Source organism: Cryptomeria japonica, chromosome 1, assembly GCF_030272615.1.
Source record: "Cryptomeria japonica chromosome 1, Sugi_1.0, whole genome shotgun sequence".
Lineage (NCBI taxonomy): Eukaryota > Viridiplantae > Streptophyta > Pinopsida > Cupressales > Cupressaceae > Cryptomeria > Cryptomeria japonica.
Genome location: NC_081405.1, coordinates 462,759,513 through 462,783,302, shown reverse-complemented (window position 1 = coordinate 462,783,302; position 23,790 = coordinate 462,759,513). Strand labels below are relative to the sequence as shown.

Here is a 23,790-nt window from a genome sequence, read left to right as displayed (position 1 = left end):
ACAGCCATGGCCGCTCCCTGTGACACCATGCCATGCTCACCAACATCAGGAACATCCGTGTCACTATCTGCCTCTGAATCTCCAGTCTGTGCTCGTGCTCTCCGCTCCTCCTCTGCCATGGCTACAGTCTCAGCCTCTATATCTACCTGGTCGATCCAATTAGTGTCAGACTCGGAGGTTAAATTTTCCCTACTTCTATCGACGCAGTTTCCCCCCATATTTTTCGACGGGGGTTTGGGGGCAGCGCCCCTTGCGCACTCCTTGTCGCGATACAGGGCGGGGTCGAGGGGCAGTGCCCCGTGACGCCAAAAAAACTTATTATTTAATAAAGGCGTCGGGTGTTATTTTTCTGTTGGCTGATATGTTGTAACCCTAATTTTTCTCATTCTCAGGCAGAGGTTGTAGTGAACAAAGACGAGACCATTCATTTTAAAAAAACTTTTTAAAATGTTTTTTTTGTCATTTTACTTAAGCTAGGCAGTAGCCGAGTTTGGGGCTCAAGACTCGCCAAGTTTGGTGAGTTTGAGCCAAACTCGCCAACTCGGCGAGTCTAGCGATTTTACTCGCCAGACTCGGACGAGTCCGAGTCCGAGCCCCTAGGACTCGCCGAGCATGACTCGCACTCGGACTCGCCGAGTTCGGGCAAGTCTGTCCCGTTTCTATGAGTGAACCAGAGTGGTTTCTCACATGGTTTCGTGGTTTTTCCTTGCTATTGGGTGTCCTTGTGTTCACATTAAGAGAAATAAAACGACCAAGATATGAAAATGAGTTCCTTCATTTCTCTTTTATAACTTTTGAGAGAACTTTTGAGAAGTTATATTTTAAATCCACTATTATTAAAATAATAATTTTTGTGGTCCACATAACGTGACTTTACATTATTTTTGTTTTGACTTAAGTTCCTTTATAAAAATTAGTTAAATACAAGTCATTCACAACCTTAATTGAGGGCAACTTAATTCGATTAATTAATTTATTCCCATTTTAATTCTTTGAATGAGCTTATGGGAATAAAATAGGCTAATGAAATTCTCCCAAACACCTAAGTCGAAGAAGGTGGCATTACAAATGTAAATGTAAAAAACAACATTTCTAAATGCTTGGAAGAATTTAGAAATGTAAAACTAAATTGAAAAGAATAATGAGGAAATAAATAAAGACCCGAAAGATCTTTGAAAATATTCAAAATCTCACTTCCACAGTTGCTTAAAATTGGACAAGAAGAGCTCAAAGGAAAATGATTGCTGTGTGAATCAGAAGGGAGGGTGTGAGGGCTTCAAATGAAACAAAACCTATATAGTTTCCATGTTTATGCATGCAGCGTGTGTGCAAACTGCATTGGGATAGTTTTGACTACACTCATTGAGTAACCAAGAGTACTTGCCATGATTTCTGCTGCAAAATGTGCCAAAACTCACTCTTGAGTAAAGCGAGTTACTTGACCATGCAATTAACTTGTGAGTACTCTATGAGTTTTGAATATATGGTAATTGCTATAAGGGATATGCTCATGAAGTAATTTGTCCAACTTTGGGATGTAGTCTGGAGTTTCCGGATGTACTCAGACATCATAGCAGATCCAAGCACAGCAAAGATAAATTTACATTATTGTCTCTGAAGTGCTGTTTCTAAAGAGGCATATAGATCCAGGCATTAGCATCAGCATAATCATAGACTAGGGTTAATGCTATATTACATTTCCATACATGAGCTTGAAAGTGCATAATCAACATTGTAAAAGGAAAAATGGAACTTTTTGTGGGGCTATAAGATGTAGAATTCAGGATACTATAGCATGGGCAAACAGGGAACTACAAAATATTTTCTTATGGATGAGGTTTTCATTATTATGTACCTCCTTTATTTACTAAGCCAAGTGTTTTTGGCTTCTTCTATGTATTAAATAATACACATTTGTAGCATTTGCTTTTCTGATTCACAATCAATCTGGTGATAAGTTTTTCACTTTCTGCTACCTATATTCACCAATTCTACATTTTTGTGCCTACACACAGTCCCCTATATTTCTAACGCTTCAGGAGTTGTACACAAATTATGTACTTTACTGAAACATGTTTGGTGTGTTAGCTTAAAAATGACTTAATAAAATCTTCCTTACCTGTCAATTTGGATTCTTTGGCAATTTAGCAAACAGTACAAGAGCTCGGTTTATGAGGTTAACGGAAGCTGTGGACAAACTTCAACTACAGGCTCTGGCCAATGTCAAAGCTGGTAAGGAATCTGCTGCAAGAGAAATGCTGTTGCAGAAAAAGAAGGTGATGCAAGCTTTAGAGAATTCTAAAAGACGGGCTGAACTTCTTGATGAGCTTCTAAAAAAGATTGGTGAGGTATGTTATTGCTTGAATCACTTTTTGAATTTTGCTTGCATATCTGAATTCTATATGGTCACATGATCATTGTTTAAATAAAATTAAAATTCTGCAGAATCTGCACTGCATTTTAAAATGTTAATAATGTGATAAGCTTGGCTTTTAGTTGCTTTCTTTATTTCTTTTAAATACCTCAGAACTATTTCATATAGTTTTTAATTTTTGTTTTCATAATTTTTTCATAAAACATTAAACTACATTAAAGGACATTTAATTTAAATATTATTTTTTTTTTTGGCCCAAGCTCTAGTCCTGACTGAATTCTGGAACGTTGATATTCAGCTGTAGAGTATCTTTACATTGATATCCCCATCACCCTCAAATGACCAAAAATCTTACCAGTGATTTAATACTGATTATTGATCATACGAGAAAATTTGTAGACATTTCTTTTGGTGTACATACAACTATAGAAAGAACAAGTGTTTGACATCATACAATTGCAGAATGCAAGCACATAGCTGTTCAATGACAGCATGTAGCCATTACATGATATATAATTAATCCCAATCTGATTATAAATCAGCGACTCAAACAATTACAATCATTGCACTACTTGGTACCACCAAACAGCAGGGCAAATGCTCTTAAATAAACAGAAATCAATGTCTGTGATGGAGAAAGAATGTAACACAAGCACCTGATTTATAACCTGGGAAATCCGAATAAGGGGAAGAACGTAAATGGTAGTGGCAATTTCTCTTCTACTAGAGTGTTTTTTTTCAAAAAAAGAAAAAAGAAGTTTAGATACAAGTATCAGTTCCGTCATGTTTATTTCCTCATTTTTGGTTTATTCTTCACCTTCTTGTTGCGACAAACATATTTGTAGAAATCTTTATAAAACTGCAATTTATTCCGATTAATTGCTGCTCGGCCTTGTTGCTGATTTTTCCCCCGAAAAATTTGGATTTTTCAATTAATCAATCAACCTAGTTTTTTGTTCAACAAACTGCAACTTAATTGTGGTTAATTCTTAATTGAATTGCAATTTTGTTGGGAATCACAATTCTTGCACGAGTTTTGAAAAAATCATGATTTAATCATATGATTAAATTGGAAATTTTGTCAATATTGTTCATTTTTACATAATTGTTTTTCCAATATTTTGATAGTGATTTTGGCAATTAATTTTTTTTTTCAGTACTTCCTAACCCAATCCAATGTTTCCTAATTTATTAAAAAACTTTATCATTTGGTTTGCTGAGCCATTCCTAAGAAAAGATTTTTGATAATATGGAGCCTACAACAATTTCAATTCTTCTCCTTTTTGTTTTGGTTGTCTATGCTTTCAAATAGAATGCTAGAAGACTCCAAATGTGAATTAGTGAGTTCTTTGTAATGTCCCCTTTCTAGCTAGTCATTAGATGATTGGTCGTTAGCCCATTTCGCCATGGTCCCATGCAAAGATGTAAATATCTTAATCAGCAATAAATCTTTTGGCCGAAATTTAAAAAAAAAATCAGGAATCGGCAAAAAATCGGGAAAAAATCGGCAAAATTATCTAACATTTGAAAATATATAATTTTTTAAAATATTCTAAAAACACACACATTTACAAATACAAAACAAATACATTATCTGAAGTTTCAAGTTTTAAATACATATATATATATATATATAACAGTAACATTTTTTCATCTAGTTTTCTATAAATCGTAGAGTTTTAACATTACTGTAACACTGTTACATCTAGTTTTAAGTTTTAAATACATATATATGTATATATATATGTTACCAGGAGTTTTAAGTTTTAACATTTTAATTTTTAACAGTATTTTTAACACTTAAAACTTTTGAGTTTCAAAAATGAGCAAGAAACCTGTGAATGGCGTCAGGTGAGGGAGCACACTCGACAAAGTTGCAGCCTAAGTCATAAGGTTCGAATTTGAGTTCGAGTTCGACAACAATAAAATTCGGATGAAGTTCGACAAGAGTAAAAAATTCGACATTAAATTCGCCTTATATAAATTTAATTTTTTAAAATATTAATATTATATTCACAAAATAATCAAAATAGTTTAAAATTAAATAATAGATTCAAATTTGTTCAAATAAAAACATATAAAATTAGTATAAAATTAAAATATTAATTTAATACCACATACATAAAATATACCATATATTTAATAAAATTGAGTACATAATTTATAAATTAAATTATATTAAATTTAAATATATATGATATTATATTTATTGATTAAAAATATTAAAATTTACATTAATATTTTAGACAAATAATATTAGACTAATAAATTAGAAGTATTTAACTTCAAATATAATTGTATTAAATATTAAAATAATAAAGTTTAATTCTAATAATCATAAATTAATAATAATAATAAAACTATCGCTTTATGTATTGCTTCAAAGTAATGTATAGTTTCCAAGTAATGTATTGTTTCAAAGTAATGTATAGTAATGTATATTTCGAAACAATATAAGTCTCATAAATTAATAATAAAAAACTATTGCTTAATGTATAGTTTCCAAGTTATGTTTGAGTGAATGTTTCGATTCAATTTCTTGACGTGAATTGTTGCAGAGTGCTTAGAAAAATCTGCCGTATTATTTCGAATGGTTAGGAATGTCCATCTGCTGTCGTATTTCAATGCTACCATATTTTAAATGCTTCAGAACTGAAACCGTCGATAAAGTCGGAGCCCTAAAAAGGCGATTTTAAATACTTCAGAATGATGCAATTTTTTATTTTTTAATCCCAATGTTTTTGAAAACAATCCCGATTTTTTTTGCCAAAACATTGCGATTTTTTAGGGTAAAATCGGGCACGATTTTAACGCCAATTAAATCAGTCAGCCATTTGCCTCGCAATAAATCGCGATCTGGCTGATTTTAAGCCGATATTTTCATCTTTGGTCCCATGGGCTAACTTGGACATAGGAGGGATCTTGAGGATATTTGGCCTAGATATTTCTAGTTTCAGGCCATTTCGAGTTGTTTTAACCAGTTTATCATAGCATCTATGGCAATGACTCAATTTTTTTAGTGAATTCCTGGTTGGCTTGGATGTCAGTAATTAAGATTTAATGGTGACTGGTGAATTATTGATTAATCAGAGGTATTTATTATTTAACAATAAAGTATTAAAGTGAAATTAAATATTTAACTTTATCGTTATTAAATACTTTGGGAACAATAAAGTAACGTGTCTTAAATAGTAAAAGTTCCCTTTTACATAGTTCACTTAAATGGAGAATATTATTTTAAAAGAAGTGTTATTTATCCCACATTGGCAAGACGGATGAGCAACCTCCAGGATGAAGTTATAAAAAGGATTGAAGGACTCATTCTTAGACATAGTTGGTTGAATGATATTGTAAGAACCTTGCTGGTTCTAACTCTTCTATTGATGCAAATGCTGTCTTGTTTTCGTAATTTCAAGGTTTTGAAGAATTTTAAGCAAAAAAATAACAAGTGCGCCAAACAAGAAATGCACATAAAACTGAATTAACAAGAAGTATAGAGCAATTGCAACTATATTAAGTATCAAGTAACTGCTACAATGGAAACTAATACATAAAACATACCCAGAGGTCCTCAGATTATTTAAATAAGAAAATTCTAGAACTTGCCAGCCAAAACTGTGAAACTGACAAAACAGGGTGCACAAGTCCAGAATGCAATTTCTCCAAGCTAGAATAGAGATGGAATGGCCTGAGAATGCTAGGCGATCAAGGTGAAGTAATCTAAAGGCAAAAAGGATAGGCGTTTCAACCTTCCTAGTCAAACACCCCTTTTCAGGACCACATGTGCCAAGCTGAAAATGTACGGCCAGCCAAGGAGAATGTATGACCTGCCTCCCAGATGTTGGTAACTGTTAAATGAAGGCGTCTCACCCAAGTGTAACTCTCTTTATTTGAAAATCTGCAAATAACTGAATTAAATAAGCTCTGATGAAGCACAAATGGACTCCAGAATGAAGCCCTCTCAGAATGCAATGATTCAGTTGATCTTCCATAGCCACAAGATCACAAATCCATGAAGAATTATCGTTCTCCAATGGTGAAAACTCGTTGTAACCCTTGTCTTAGACAATTGGACAGAGAAGCCAAAAAGAAACAATGTCAAATAATCAATAATATGAGGTTGAATTGTCTTCTTTGCTTCTTATAACCCTCAAAAAGGCACAATTCCCCAACAAGTACGATTTCCTTCTTGAAAGGAGTTAAATACATTTAAAATGTATTTAATATACTTTATGCATCAATTAAATTAATCCTCCACTTAGGCATACCTTTTTGATATTCACTTTATAATATTTAAGTGGCCCACCTTTAATAAAGTTAATAATATAACCTTATAATTACCCCTTTAGGATAAAATTTAATTTAACCACTTAAATATTAATATCTCCCTCAATATTCAGTCTTTTGACATGACGTCAGAAGCTGGGGTTAACACTGTATAACCCCCATGTGTACAGGTGCCTTGACTAAAAATAGCTTCACTGCCAGATTGACTTACTATAAATAGTAAGTTCCTTAACTAAGCTCAAACATTGATATACAAAGGCCTGGAACTAAACCTGGGATTGAACTGAAGACATGGAGTGACAACAATCTCCATTAACTGCCCCTGAGACTCTCTATCCAAACATATTAGCCTATGAGAGTCCAAGTAATAGTCTAATCCCTTGAACTTTGATGCTCACGAAAAATGGGGACATTATAGATATGCTTTTAATTGGATTTTCTAAGGAAATCTGATTTCAAGGGCTTGGAGGACGAAACTCCTTCTTGCTTACAATCTTCACATTGTTGGGAGATACAGCTTGAAGATTTCTGGAGTTAATTGAAGCCGTTCTTGCTGTATGAACTGCTGCTATAGTGGCGTGAACATTGTTGCACTACAGTACCCTTGCTACAGTGCTCCGCTATAGTGATTTCTTCCAACCTCTAACTGCTGCATACTTCTCTATGCCTCAAATCAGGTTGGAATACATTGTCTTGTGGCTGCCACAATCTTCAGTTCGTGGGTTACTTTATATCAGATCTGTTATGAGGATCGTGTAGGCCTCATCTTCAGTTATTTATGCCACTTATGACTACTTTGTAACCCAATAAAGATACAAAATAACGGGTATGTTGGGACCAAGCCATATGTTTTACTACTTAATTTTTGCAAAGCTTAACTAGTCTGAAAACTACTGTTACAGACCTGTTTAATCATGTTTTCAGTTCTGAAATGAAGTTAAATAAGTGATCTATCATTGAGTATTTGGTTGTTTATGATATATGCAATTTGTTCATTCATTTCTATGCGCTCTTGCATCATTTGACATTGGAAAGAAACATCAAAAACACAAACAATAACCCAAAACTCAAAATTCAGACTTGGCATGCAAAGTGTTTGACGAAATGTCAAGCTACTCAAGTTGAAAATTTCAGGGCAGATTGGTAGGGGCCATTTCAATGGTATCAGAGCTAAAAATTCTGCCAGTCTGTTGGGTAGATTGGTTTGTTTCCGCTATTCATTTGCATATCAAAATTTCAGTTGGCTACTTTAGCAAATCAATGGAAGCTTTGTGGGAACAACAATTTTCTAGGTTGGAATCAATAAAGCAACATCAGATTTAAATGTTAAAAAAATTGGACAAACGGAACAAAGAATATGAGGCTACCGAAGTTCTTCAAGAGGGACTTAAGTTGGTAGGTGAAAAATTCAAACTCTTACCTCGGGCTAAAGCAACTCTCAACATTTTGGAGGAAGCTGAAAGTTGCCTCTGCAAGGTTAGTGGGTCACCTTCACAAACAATGGCTACAACTATGTCTCCATTGGTGCATTCATTGGTCAAGCTAGAGTTGGTGAGACATCAAGATGAGGAGATAAGACTAGCAGTTGTCACTTGCATAAGTGAAATTATGAGGTTTATAGCTCCAAAAGTTCCTTATAATGATGACATACTAAATGAGGTACTACAGCCAATTGTGGAGAGTCTAAATGGGTTACAAGATGTCAAAGCCCCTACTTTTGGTAAGAGAGCTAAAATTTTAGAAATTATGGCAAGGATCAGATCATTTGTCATTATGTTGGATTTCCAATGTGATAAGTTGATTCTTCAAATGTTTCATTGTTTCATTGTTGTAATCGGGAAACACCATCCGGACAAGGTGAAGATAGATATGTTCAGCATCCTGTCCATGATCCTAGATGAAAATTGTGATGTTTGTAAGCAGTTGCGGTCTGATTTGTTATACATTTTGAGAAGAGAGCTGCATGTTTCAACTGCAGCCTACGACCTCTCAAGAAGTTTGTTTGCGTAGAAGATTGAGAAGTTTAAGGAACAATTGACTGTAGAAGAATTGATCTCTTTGGGTTTACAGGTTTCACCTTCTCTTTAGGAGAGAATCAATTCAGATGTTGAGAAGAATAGCTTGCCTCAAAATAACAATGTGACTAATTTCCAGAATGTTTCCATAGATGTGCATGCACCTAGACATACTGAAGATGAGTGCTATGAAATTGTTAAAGCTACAGCTTTGAGTACACCTATACTATGCCTGATGAAAGTAAAAAGGATAATGACTTCCATTCAGTTAAAGAGGATATTAGGGAGGTAGAGTCAATCACTACAGGTGAGCGGTATTCAAAATTCTTCATTGGTGATTTGCAGATTATCATTGATAAAACAGGAGAAGATACGAACTTCCTTGATGAATCCGCTTATGATCACAATACTACTCCAATAGAACTTCATGAAGAGAGCATGCCATCTTCTAGTGAATCAGCTAAGTGGGATGATGAGTGCATGGGGCAAATTGAACCCCCTTGTATCGAGACACTTAATCAGGGCATTGAGGATATTTCTATGGGTAGAATTAGCGCTGACCTAATTCCAGAGCATATCGTATGCATACAGGACTTTGCAGAAGAAGAATTTCAGACACCATTAGATGCTTCTTCATGTGAAGCAGAAGTTGTTCATACACCCCATAGTCTGCACAGTTTGAGGAATCAGTTGAAGGTGAATGAGGATGGGATTGTGGCAGCATTATCTCATCATGATGAGATGCACAAGCTGGTTGAAAATTACCTTTGTATGATTCAGTTAGAGAGAAGACAAAAGGGAATTGAAGCGAAGTCTTCTCTTGATAGCTTGCAGAAGATCAAAGAAGGTATGGGAACAATGAAGACAAATTATTTGCACCTTCTTTCAGATCGTGATCACCTTCTCAAACTAGTTGAGATCTATTTAGATGCCTTGAGAAGGAAAGAGGAAGAAATTGATGAACTCTGTTTACAATTGAGCATGGCTCACTTTTCCTTACACAAAGCGGGGAATTCCATTGCAAGTCCATGGGCCATGAGTATTATGCAAGAACCTTGGAGGTCAAACAAATCATTGAGGGATGAAATCAATAAGTATGAGATGTCGCATTATGACTTTAGCACCTTCTCGATTGATCTCAGTTTGCGGTATGGAGAGAAGCATATTGGCTGTAGTATCCCAACACCTTCCTCATGGGTTTTACCTCCTACTTCATTGATTGATGGCTGTCCTACGTTGCTGAACAGGGTTCTGTCAGATTTCACTTTGAGGGCAGTGGCTGTTGATATGGATAAGAGAGATTGGGATTGTCACTTTGGAGTTAGAGGATGGGGAAATGATGAGTTCTTGTCCTCCTTGAGCGATAGAGATACCTTTTACTCCATCTTTGATTTAGTTTACTGGTTACATGGTGTTGTTATGATCTATGCCAGGTGTTTGACAGGGGTTGGTATTTGTTTTTATGCACCTATGTTGGGCATCATTTATATCTACAGGAGACCACTCTGAGTAGATTGGATTGTCATTGACTCAGACACATCGGACTTGGTCATAGTGTGATGTCCCCTACTGAGAGTAGTAATACAGATTCAATCTACCTGATAAATTATTACAAGAGTAAATCAGAATAACAAGAAAAAATACCTTACTTAGAACACAATTAATATCATCCAAAGACAATTACATGAGATCAATTATATTAACTTAGACAACAAATTAAACAAATGATTAACATTATTAATATAACCCAATGACTACTATTAGAGACAGGTTTTTGTTCATGTTAGTAAAGAACTGTTGTGGAATTTCCCAACCGTCCATAGTGGTCCAGAAGCAGTCATATGCCCTCCTGGCCAAGAGGCGTGGGTCCTTCCTTTTTGTTTATCATCATTTTTAACTCAAAGGGTTAGGACATGTCAGGGGCGGCCATACTATGCCAAACCCAAGCCCAGGAGCAGTCACTTGCCCCCCTGGGCTACTGCCACAACTCAGTAGTTAACTTCTTGGGTGGGCAAACTCCCCTCCTGCATATCCCCATATCCCTCTGAATTATTGATTGAGATTTCACAGTGATATTTATTAATTCATTTATTATAGATTAATTTATCAGATTTCATTATTCGTACAACAAATTATTATTGATTATCAACCAGTGGAGTTAATACAAAGATAATCATACATAAAACGAAAGCGTTCAGGAACAGGCATAGATTGATTAATTAAAGAATACGTGAAATGCACAATTTAATTGTAATTAACTGTTACTCAATGTTATTTGGAGTTTATTTTTTCACATAATGTTTGATCCTGTCCAATTCTAGTTAACGAGATTCTTTGACCATTAAGTTCATGCATATTAGTATCTTAATTTGTAGTAAATTAATTCCTCTAAACTAGAATATCTGCAGATTATAATTTTGATATTAATGTTTAGTAATCCATCCCCAGACTATCTGAGTTATGCAACGTACTCAAAATTTTTTAATATTTCAGAATTCGCAGAGACTGAGCATTACGTAGATAATTTAGATAATCTGAATTACCCGTATTTTCTTATATTCAAATCTATTCACAATGACATCGTATCATACTGGTCCTAATGGGATTTGAATTACAAACTACCTGTCATAGTTAGGCGTAATTCTTATTTAGTTTCTGAGTATGCGATCATACTTGACTATTGCCGTGTATACTTTCCGCCTTATACCACAATATTCTTTTCTTCTTTTTTCTCCCGTGTGTGCACCCAAACTAAATGCCTGGTCTTATCATACTGCCAACCATCAGTTAAGAGTCATGTCTTAGGAGAGACGCGACTTGTATTCTAGATCACGTCCCGTCCAGATGGGCAATCGATTTGGGTCACAACCATTAGAAATGCACACGCCTAGTGCCCTTTTGTCACATACACTTAATGAACTTATTATTAGTTTCCATCATAATATAACCGCCACGATTCCATACGTGATTATACGAATTGAACATCTAACCATTAAATAAATAATAATTAATAATAGATTTCATTAATTAATTAGTATGTAGTGTTTAGGATATTATTAATATCAGAAAATTAGGATATACATCATTATAAAATATGTCTGATACATTCATCCCGGGGACATGACACACAAGCTCAGGCATCATCAAAGAATTGGGCACAAGGCCTTACATTGGTTCTATTGAGATTATCATTGGGCAGACTGGTCAGGAGGAAATGATTCCTTCCAAGTCTTGCACGCTGGACCTTAGTACTGTTACAACCACTGTCTAGGAAATGGATGGCACTCATGATGGTAATGTTGATGAAGTTGTTCTTTCAACGTTGAGTGGTAAGTCATCTTCTAATGTTGCCAGTGTGGAGTGGAAAACACACAACCACTTTGGTATTCCATTGGTGCAGGCACGAGCATTACACCTCGACTGCATACTGATGTGTGTTCATCAGTTTACTTTTAGCCCACATACACAGGATTTGACTATGTCACTGATGGCACAAAAAGGTGGATTGAATAAGGGGTGTTCGGGTCCACTCTGGTATGACATATTTTTGCTGACAGGTGATGAGTCCAAGTTTGGCAAGTCTCTCACTTTGTTTTCTCCAGCTAGTTGCCTACAGAAGCAAGTGTTTGAGATTTGGTTCGATTGGACTGTAGAGGTCATCAAAGTAGTGTAGCGTCAGCGTGGTGGACTTACTCCTTGTGTCAGGGACTCACAGTGTGGTAGTGTTGTTGCTGCTGCCCCCTATTTTAGAATATATAGGAGACCATTACAATCGTTGCAGGTGGATTGGAGGGAAATTATGACTAGGATTTGGTTTCTAATCGAGTTGAGGTTGCAGTTTGCAGTTTTAGACTTGTATAATTATAGATTTGAGCAATCAAACGTCTGTGTGGTTAGTTGTAGGAGACCCTTGGAGCATAGTACAGTTATCCCCCACTTCCACATGGGAGGGGTTGAGTCACTGCAGACACTTCATAATGTTAGTGCATTTGCTACAAGATGAAAATTGGTTGAGAGTAATGAGATTGGAATATTGGTACACTCGAGATCCTTCCCTTGACAAGCGGAGATTAGGTGTTAGTGGTATGATTCCAGTGGGTGACAATAGAGACATTCCTTGGTGGGCACTTTGTAGAGTTGTGACAGTGATTAATCTTCTTCATTTTATCCCAATAACACTTCTTCATTTATAGACCATTAATGATATCTTGGATTGTGCAAGGATATAGGTAGGGCTTTTTTGTTTGAATAATGGAGTTTGAATACTTGGCATACTAGGCAAGGAAAGCCCAATAGGCATGCTAGGATGAGAAATTCCTAAACTCTAAAAAGGAGCTTAGAGGGAAAAAGTGGACTTGTAGGGAAAGTCATGCCAAGGATGACAGGTCCAACAAGGATGCTGAGATGAGAATCTTCAAACTTCAAAAAGGGGCTTAGAGGGGAAAAGTGGACTTTCGGAAAAAGGCATGTCAAGGATTAGAGCATTAGGGAATCAAGGAATTAGAGGTGACGGGGAAGTCATGCTAGATAAGTCTTTTATTTCCATGTTCACAATTGTTGATCGAATCTCTTTTATTTGTGTCATGTCACTTCCTTCCAGCACCTTTAGATTATTTGCTTTTGTTGTTTTCAGTTGGTCTAAATCTTGTTTTAACATGGCCATTTCTTGTTGTCTCTTTTCCATGATATTTTGTAGGTTTAATACTTGTTCTTTGATTATTTTATTCTCCCTTTCAAGCTTGTAGTTGGATTCAACGATTTTCTTCATATTGCTTTCTTTTGTTTCTGGAGTTTCAACTCTCTTTTTCTTGCTCAAGAGCTTATTAACATGTAACTGTAAAGATCACATTAACTGTGTATATGTAAGGCTACATATATCTTTATTGTCTTGGGACACTTCCTCCCTTTCAGCTATGTTTGCCATGAGATCTTTAGTCTTTCTTTGATTTTCCTATGATTCATCATGAATTGACAAAGCTACTTCCTCTTTTCGTTTAACCCCACCTTGCATTGTTTGCTCTCCTTCTAATTGATGCATTTTAATAGTGATGGTTGAGGTGTTGTGAGCTGTTCTAGGAAAAATCATAGCGAATTTTTTCTTCTCTATGTACCTCAACTTTTGGGTCTGCTTATGCTTTAGGATCCCCTAAATTGATTCACATTCATGAAAACCGATCTTTCACTTGTGTCTACTTGTTGTGAGAAGCACACAAGAAATACTGAGAGGGGAGGGTGGGAGGGTGAATTAGTATTTCGGATCTTTTCAATACTTAAAAACATATAAAACTCAAGAAATTGAACAGCAAGAGACAAACACCAAATTTCTTGTGGAAAACCTTTTCGGGTAAAAAAACCATGGCATACTAGAACTTTTATTAGCAAAAATGGGCATCAACCCTGATTACAAATGTGAACGCCAACTCATAGAGACCACAAATTCTCAGAGAGCACCAACCCTTTTCGAAGCACCAATTCTGAATACCGAAGCATCAACTCCAGTCAGCTGAAGCACCAACCCCAACTCAAATAGTAAAATTTAGAACACACAACACTACTCAACACCCCTTAATCTTCACTCAAAATGCAGCTCCAAAAATAATAAAATATCCGTTTTCTTAGAGACTGTGCAAGTCTGAACAAAAAACACACTATCTAGAATGACATTAGTAATGAACATAGCTCACCATGAAATCAACATGAATTTCATATTATCTGCCCAATTATACTCAGAAATAAATAACACTACTCATATAACATCTCTCTTGTCTTCTTTTAACATATCATGCACAACCAATTGTTACACCATTATCCAGTCACAATTTTAATTGACTCAACATTTTCTTTTTAACATCAATTGCCCAGAAAGAACCCGATAAATTCCATTTTTCAAAATGACATCCTTAAAACATTAATACCTTTCAAAACATACTCTTTCAATAAAACCGAACAGCTCAATATCAATACCTCCTTACAAGTTTGACTAAAAAACTATCGAGCATACTGCATTTTTTTAATGATTCACTTACTTCTCAAAATTTAAAACAAAGACACTGCCTTACTAAAAATGCTGCACTCACAGACATCCACAATCAAAACCATCAATCTTGATACATATAAGACAGTAGGTTTCTGCTCTATATGTTTTTTTTGTGAACTCCTACGATATATTTTCACCTATAGCTTCACCATAAAGACCTGTCAACTCTACTCAACTATCATCATATCTTTGAACAGCTAATAGCAATGTCTTTTTTGAGAAAGAGAAGTTCTATATTTTTCACCCACACAAGCACAAACTTTTTATTTTTATTTTTGATATGTTTTTCCAGATTTGCAAAGACAACCATACATGAATGGCCATGCACCAACCATACTCCCGCCTGTTGATGTGTTTTTTATGACGGCGTCCAACATAGAATAAAGTTGCCCAACGGTCACTTCACTCTCTCTTGATCAAAGTACGATTGTATGCTGATATAGTAGGAGAAACAGACAACCGACTCCAAGGTTACTTTTATGCTGCGGATGTGACTCAGTTGGCCAATGTGATTGCTGGTAATCCAAGGGGCCTTACGTATGTTGAAGAAATCTATGCAAGCTCGAGAATTTATTGACGCGGATGATTTGCAATGGAGCTCTAAGTTTTAGATTTTCGGATTATGAAATATGCAGAAAGTAAATAGGAATAGGGTAGAGGGAAACTAAACTAAAGGTAATCTAATCCTAGGAACAAGGAGACGGGATAAACTTGTGCCAAATCCAACCGCGCTTCGCTTCGCCAGCAAATCACAACTTACACGAAGGCGGTGCAATCTTCAGGGGGAGTGCTAAGGATTTTCAAATCATCAAAAGAAACCATCAGATAGAACATTCTCTTCTAACAATCGAAGTTGAACATACACATATGATGAGGCTCAGACTAACTTTGCACGGTATGCAACAATCAGCTGCACACCAAAAGTATCAGTGCAAATTTGGCAACAAGCGATCCTATCAAATCCAGTTCATCTAATTGCATGAAAACAAATCTAATCTATGAAGAGAACGAGACCATGCGAGTTCCAAAACAACACAAGAACACACCAACAATTGAACAATGTATTAAGTGTTTGCTTCAAAAACTCTTAGCAACAATCTCTGACGATAGTCTCCCCTCCTTACAAATGAGGGGGTCACCCCCTTATATAGGCCTCAAAGCCCAGATTACATGCAAAACCCTAATTAGGGTTTGCCCAAAAGATTCTCCACACATGATGCAACAAGGTTGGAATCTACATTAAATAACCCATTATGCCCACTTACAATAAATTTAAAAGGGCCTAAAATAGCGCCCATGATGATGATCATGTCCGGAATATAACTAACGTTGTCATAAATGCCCATCACTCTCCAAGCGACGGCGGCATGCAAGAAGAATCCGTCATAAAACCATTATGAGAGGACGACATGCAAGAAGATTCCCTTATCCTGTGGTGGCATGCGTTGACCAGTCCTGCGCCTAGTTAATGTTCCCTTTAGCCATAAATACGCCATCATGGTTCAGTCAAAAGACTTTCGTCCAAAAACGGACGACCATTATCTCACTCATTAATGGCGTAAGTAATGAACCTACCGACGACGGCTTCCAATTCTCCAATGGAGACACTTGGCACATTCTCGATGTTGAATTCCATCAAGGCAATCTCCTCTTCGCTTCTGGAAAAGAAACCTTCCCAATCTGCCATGGCCTCCTGTGTTTTCTTCATCATACCGGAGAATGAAGAAACATTTGCAAAATGTTCCTTGGGAAACGAACCGATGAAGAAGAAATCATGTAACTGGGATTTCAAAGAATTCACTGTTATCCCCGCATCCCTGAGTTTCCTTGAAATTAAAGCTTCCATGGCACTGAGGATTTCTTCCTGTATCCCTCTGATGGATTCCTTCAAGGTGACGGAATCAATGCTGAATTTATCAAGGGTGTTCTTCCCTGAACAGATGGTGTAGAACCATCGGGGAAAGTCGTAGGCTTCATTCTCCTAGATTACTTTCCCGTCTACCAGTGTTTGCCTTGGAGTCCTCATCAGAGCCCTGAGTTGGGAAATGGTTAAGTCTTGGTAGACATCAACATCTTCCCATGGTCCTTCCGCCGTTTCCAACCTACTTAGGAGGGCCACGAACCTTGAATGGAGCTGAGCTAGATCTTCTACAAATTTCCTTGCCTCAGCATAAACATCCTCTACCCATTCTCGGGAATTCTGTGCCACTGCCTTTGTAAGTTCCGCATCTTCGATTACTTCCTTGGGAAGGAAGGGAGGGGGAGTGGATGAAGGACCTGCTTCCCCGAGGGGTTTCTTGAAACTCCTGACATACTCGCATAGAAGTCCGTTTTCCTCCTTCAGCCGCTTACACTTTGCTTTTGACTTCAGCAATTTCTCCTTCATGGCATAGGAAGAATCGTCGAAATCTCCCATTACTTGACCGGTGGAAGCATGGCTAAGATCCACCTGTCTGATGACATAATCTTCCTGCCTGATCACACTCCTATCCTTATCCACCGCAGGTTCAACAATGTGCAAGGTCCGGGCTCTGGATTCTTCCCTGACTACCTTGGAAAACTTCCGGGGGGCCTTTCTTTCCGGTGGTTGATCCATCCTTTTTAATAATTCTTCTAATTCCTGAGTAGGATTGGGCTCCCCTCCTGCTTCGTTTCCCAATCTACCTACCAACCAATCCGGCGCGGAGATGGAATGGCTGTAATCCTCTACATGCTCCCTTTCTTGAGATTCCTCTTCCATTTCGCCAAGGATAGTCTCTATGAAATTATCCTGGCGAACTTCTTCTAGGTGCGGGGAAACCTCTTGCCTCTGACTTCTTGGCTGATGACGGCCCTGTGAAGCATTGATGCTGAGTATATCAGGTGTTGGAACATTTCCTGGAAGTGGGCCTGCGGGATGTGGGAACATTTCTACTTCTTGTATGCTCGCGGAGCTGACTGGTGAATGTTCCCTTCCTGTCCTTGTTCTCTTTTGTGGAGGCTCTTCCTGTTGGGCTTCCTGCTGAACCTCGCACGGGATTTCCTGTTGGGCATCCTTCGTCTTTGTTATCCTTGGCCTCTTTGGGGCACTTTTTCCTTTGTCTATCCGGGCCTCTCTTCCTGCCTGACCTTGTGAAGAGTCTTCAGTTGCCTCGCTGTGAGAATCCAGATTTCCCATCAGCTGGTATGTCAGAGGGACATGGTTTTCAACCAACTTTCTTGTTTGCCTGTCAATCCAGTGCTTAGTGAATTTTAGCACTGGCCTAGCCAAAATGTTCAAATCATCTACCTTAGGCTCCGACCAATCTGGCAACAGGATAGGTTGATCTTTTATCCTCTTGAATTCAGGTTGCATCAAATCTGAGTCTTCCTTCACCTAGTCTGGCACCTGATGGATCTCACTTATTCTGATGGTGTCGAGGGGCAGTCTGGAGTGCATTCTTCTTCGGACCTCAAAGTCATCCTCGGCACCGGCCCAGTAATCCTCCAAGTGAAATCTATGTATGAATTTGACACCGGCAACCTTCCTGATTTGGCTGTAAGGATCATATTGGGCCTTGGAAGTGTAAAATGGTAGTCGGTAGAATGCCAACTTGCTTGCTGCACTTTCAGCGGCCTCCAATCCTGGCCATATCTCCATGAAATCCCCCAAGACAACTGGAAATTCAATAGATTGCTTTTTCTTCTTCTGCAGCTGATCGTAGGTAGTCAATTGCCTCATGAGATCGAGCAATATAAGCTTGTCTGATGGATATCTAGGCAATTTGTAAGATTGGAAGGAAAAACCTTGTGTCCTGATGTAGGTGAACTTGGGGAACTGTAGGAATGAGGCGCCATACGTCTGGACCAAAGCACTTGCTTGCGGAGACAACCTCAGGTGCAACTTATTTTGCATAAGTCGTGTCAGGTACATGGTGAAGGTGTCATTCGCCAACTTGTAAGAATTCACGTTGTGGAGATGTAGCTGAGGATAACATTCATGCACCTTTAGCTAAGCTGGCCCGCAGCCCATGATTCCTTTTGTTGGCAGCCCGTCGAATCCACCCCTTCGTGCCAGCATATAGAATAAGTAGGAACTCATGAAAAAGGACTGAGACTTTTTCTCTTGCAAGTTCTTCAATTGTTCGTGCAAGTAATGGCTGATCAATCTAGCCCAGTCAATCAATGTATTAGAATTCATGATCTCGCCAATGTAGAAGAACATCCAAGGCTCGAAGTTCACCGTGTGTGAGCATCGCATTACTCTGCTCAATATTTTTATCATATCCACATATTCCTGCTTGAACTCGAAGATTGTGAGAGTTTTGGGCATCTTGGAAACGTGCACTCTAGGTTTCAGCAACCACTGCTTGTTGATCAAATCAACAAACCTGGTGGGGTCTGCTTCATAGACTGCTTGGGCTCCGCTGTTGGTCCTATATGTCATGGAGTAATGCGAAGGGATTCCGAAGGCTTCACCAATCGCCTCTGGAGTCAATGTTGCCAGTAACTTGCTGTCTAGCGTTGAGATTGTCTTCCGCTCCAGATTGTAACGTGCTGCACATTCCGAGACTAGATCTAGGCATTGAATGGCAGGAGGAAAGCCAACTGCTGCAACTATTCCGCTTCTCACAATCTTGACAGCTGTCGGAGATGGATTGTGTCTTGCAGTTCCGAACATTCTTATCTTGAATGCAGCCCAGTTGAACGTGCCTAAGTTGGTATCACTGATCTCTTCCCATCTTGAATTCAACCGAGAATGGGGAAGAAAACCCTTCGTCTCTACTTTGATCATTGCTTGCTTGGAGATAGTAGCTGTCCTGCTAGGTTCCGCCATCCTGGGAATATTTCAAAATGATGAAATAGAGACTAAGTATAAAAAAAATTTTCACTTCTTCACTCTTCCTTTCTCGAATCTCGCACGTGAAAAATGAAATGTTTTTTTTCCAACTTATATAAAATTCTCAAGAGGCATCAAATTAGTAACTGTATTAATGGCATGTCATACTTTCCTTAATCACCACGACATGCAAGGCAGTTTCCCATGCGTTGAGTTCAAACTTAGAAGCTTCCTTAAATGCTCCCAGTCATGCGTCATACTTGGAAGATTCCTCCTGCCAACTCGCAGATTCCATACTTTCCAATTTTGGAGGGAGATTGCAGGATTTTTCTCGGGATTTGCTCAATTCCACTTCGACTTGTCATCTCATGCTATCGCAGGAACTTTTCGGCTTTTCTCCATGTCCCTATTTTTTAGGGATCTTCCTAAATTTTAGGAGTCAGGTTCATTGGATGGAGAATTTCGTCCTGATTCAGAATCTATAAAAAATTTCTATATTTGGCCGGGATCTGATGTCTAAAAATAGCATATTTGAGAATTCGCCCGAGAGGAATTTCTGCTTTTTATTTCTCCTTGACTTCTTGGATTCTGTGTCTTAGGCAAAATTTCAATTTTTCTGTTTGGGTGAAATTTTACCATGCCGAGGATTCATGAATTTTCCACTTGTGAATGCCTTCATGGATTTAGCGCCAGGCCTGACCTGGCCTGGGCGCATTTTGCCATGTCCATGGAGAGGCGGAAAATTGCACTTGTGAATGCCTCCTTGGTTTCAGCGCCCCTGGCCTGACTTGGGCGCATTTTCACCCTGTCCATGGAGAGGCGGAATTTCCTGCTTGTGAATGACTTCTTGGTTTTAGCGCCCCAGGCCTGACCTGGGCACATTTTTGCTCTGTCCATGGAGAGGCGGAATTTCCTGCTTGTGAATGACTTCTTGGTTTTAGGGCCCCAGGCCTGACCTGGGCGCATTTTTGCTCTGTCCATGGAGAGGCGGAAAATTGTAGTTGTGAATACTTTCTTGGTTTTAGCGCCCCAGGCCTGACCTGGGCGCATTTTTGCTCTGTCCCTGGAGAGGCAGAAAATTGCACTTATGAATGCCTCCTTGGTTTGAGCGCCTCAGGCCTGACCTGGGCGCATTTTTGCCATGTCCATGTAGAGGCGTAATTTCCTGCTTGTGAATGACTTCTTGACTTAGAATATTTTGACCTTCCACTTCAGGGATGATTCTTCAGATTTAGCCGTTTTAGACCCCTGCCTGTCTGCTTTCAACTTTCCAAATTTAGAAGTGATCGTGCATGCTGACTCTCCGCTGTCTGCTAGTTTGATCCTACCACAAATAGACTTTCCCGAAATAGAAACTTTCCAAAATGTCAGAGTTAGTGCCCAAGACTGAGCGTAAGATGACTTACTAAAAATAGTAAGTTTGATTTTTGGCAAAATGGCGACATTCTGGGACTCGGAAAAATCCCTAAAAAATAGGGACTTTCTAAAAATAGAAAGTTACTCCGTTTGGGCTCAAATTTTGCTTGGAGGTCCCCTGAAGGGTCCCGACTCCAATTGTATGCTTAGTTTTTTCGAAACCCTAACTGGAACCCCTAAAATCTAGGACAGAAGGCAAAACCCTAGAAAAAGGACAGAACAGGCCCTAGACCTCACAGAATTTGTTTGACAGAGAAGCAGATTAACCCCAACTGGCTCCCAAACACCCATAACGCGGAGAGATTGAAGAGATTGCCACTAACACACACAAAACGAAAGCCAAACGACCAAAAGGGCCTAAAAGCAAAGGGGGGTCCCTATCTGGGATCGGGTGATGTGTGATTAGGTCACAACATCTAGCGACTCCATGGGTGAAGTGTTGAAAAACACTTCGAGTGTTGAGAAACACTTCAGGGTCTGAACCCAGAGTAAAGTCCAAGTACGTAGGTATCAACCTTGTTCCATGAGGTCATCGAGAGCCCTTAGAATTAGTTATGGCAGGCTAGTGGTACCTATACTTCAAAAGCATCCGGGACATTGCCTCGCTGCCAGTCAGGCGTCCATAGCCCCGATGAGGTTGTCTCTGGAATTCCACGAACATAGCTCCACTGCCGGTTGGGCGTCCATAGCCCCGGTGGAGTTATCTGCATATCCCCATAGCCAATATTTTGGTAATTCTTTTATTTGTTCATCTTTTCTTTTCTGAATCTTTCATTTCATTTCCATCAATTCCTCTGGCTTGTAAGCAATGAAGCCTACTATGGGTTTGGAGATTCCAGTGGCGCTGAAGTAAGATGTAAAGTTTTCACCAACCACAACTTCTCCTAAAAGATCTGAATGACTCAGGACAGAGGTCTAGGTATCGTGGAAAAGACTGGCCAAACACACCACCACTCCCACCAACAGACAGAGATTCCAAAACTTCAAGGCCCAAAGAGCCCCTAAACCTAAACAAAACCACACGAGCGGACAAGCTCGAGGGAGACCGGCACTGAAGGCCGAAAACCAAAACCAAAGAAAAGCAAGCAAAACACACCAAAAGGAAGAACCCAAACCCTAAATTAATATGGTACAAAGAAGGCCGCACAGAAAGGCCTATGATTGGAAATAATGCTTGAGGAACTATCCATTGATGGGCAATGGGATGTCCTCTCCGATCAAGGCCTTTAATCTGAATGCATTATCCTCGAGGATATCGGAAATCTGATAAGGACCCATTGTCGAATTTGTCATGATCACCTCTTCTCTCATGAGCCTTATCCCAGTACAAAACCAAGTCGGAGATACAGAAACATTTAACCTTGGTTTGTTTGTCAAACCATCGTTTGACCACCCCCTGATGCTTTGCGAAGTTGTCTAATGCTTGGTCTCTCTTCTCCTCCAAGTGCAGCAACTGTGAGAGGCGTGTCTGAATCCCATCTTCACCATCCAGATATTCTTGCAAAAACTGTAGAGTTGGGATTCTTAGCTGGATGGGAAACACTGGGTCCTGCCCGTAGACTAGATGATAGGGAGATGTTCCCAAGGAGTTCTTCACTCGCGTTCTGTCTGCCCAAAGAGCAAACCTTAGCTATGTATGCCAGTCCTTGGGATTTTTGTCTAACAACTTTTTGATAGCACTCAGCAGATTTTATTTGTTGACTCGGCCAGCCCATTTCCCTGGGGATAGTAATTCGAGGAGAATTTCAGTGTGATTCCGTATTCGAAGGCCCAGTTAGAAAACTTTAATGAGGAGAAAGCGGGGCCATTGTCGCACACTAAGGCATGTGGACACCCAAACCTTGTAATAATATTCTCTCAAGGAATTTGATCACCACATCAGAGGTGCATAATTTCAGGGCCCTGGCCTCGGACCACCTGGTACAATAATCTTCTCCCGAACAGCGGCCGTCTGACATATATGACATGCCCTCACATGTTGGTATGCATCTTTGAATAGTGTGGGCCAATAGTATCCTGCCCGGGCAATCTGATGTGCTGTAGCCAAACTTCCTCCGTGGCTGGTTCCAAATCTACCATGAAATTGTTCCATAATTTGCTTGGCCTCTTCCTTGCCCACGCATCTCAAGTATATTCCTTCGTGGTTCTTCCGGTATAGGACAGCCCCTTGCAACATGTATTTCTGGCTCTTCATTCTCAGTGCCCTCTACTGGACAGGGTTCAACCGCGGAGGGCATCTGTGGTTAAGTAGATAGAAAATGACTTCATCGTACCACTCTCCGGGAGACACCTCCTCCAGAATATAAGTCTGTTGTATAAGTCCAGGCCCAGTTGTGGCAATTGTCTGTGCTAGTGCTTGTCCTCGGACTATCTTCATTGGTTGTATCTCGATATCATATTCTTGGATCGTGGCGACCCACTTGCCTCTTCGCTCACCCAATTCATTCTGCATTAATAAAGTCTTTACAGCCGCATCAGGAACAATGGCAAACACCTTGCTCCTCAATAAATAATGTCTGAACTTCTTAATACTCTTGACCAGTGCATAGGCCTGTTTCTCCACGTTTGGGTACCTCCATTCTGCGTCTTTCAGTGGAGAACTCATAAAAGCAATCGGATGTTCATCTTTCTCTTCATTCCTCTGGGTGAGGACTGCCACGCAGGTATGTTCCGAAGCGAAGGAATACAAATAGAAAGGTCTGATATAATCGGGGCTGACCAGGATCGAGGCATTGACAATTGCTTGCTTTATCTCTTCGAATGCTTGCTTTGTTGGAGCTGTCCACTCGATCTTTGCTCCTTTCTTCAGCATGTCATTTAATGGCTTCACGATTTCAGCGAATCCAGTAATAAACTTCCTGAC

The 23,790-nt window shown here is 38.9% G+C and overlaps 1 protein-coding gene across 1 annotated transcript in view; it reads left to right on the top strand.

Annotated features, from left to right (window-relative positions):
• LOC131064168 (uncharacterized) overlaps positions 1–23,790 on the top strand; it is a 97,249-nt gene that overhangs the window by 40,986 nt on the left and 32,473 nt on the right. The window contains exon 2 of the mRNA XM_057998203.2: positions 2,149–2,348. Within this exon, the coding sequence (XP_057854186.2) occupies positions 2,149–2,348 (200 nt within the window). The remainder of the gene's footprint in view (positions 1–2,148; positions 2,349–23,790) is intronic.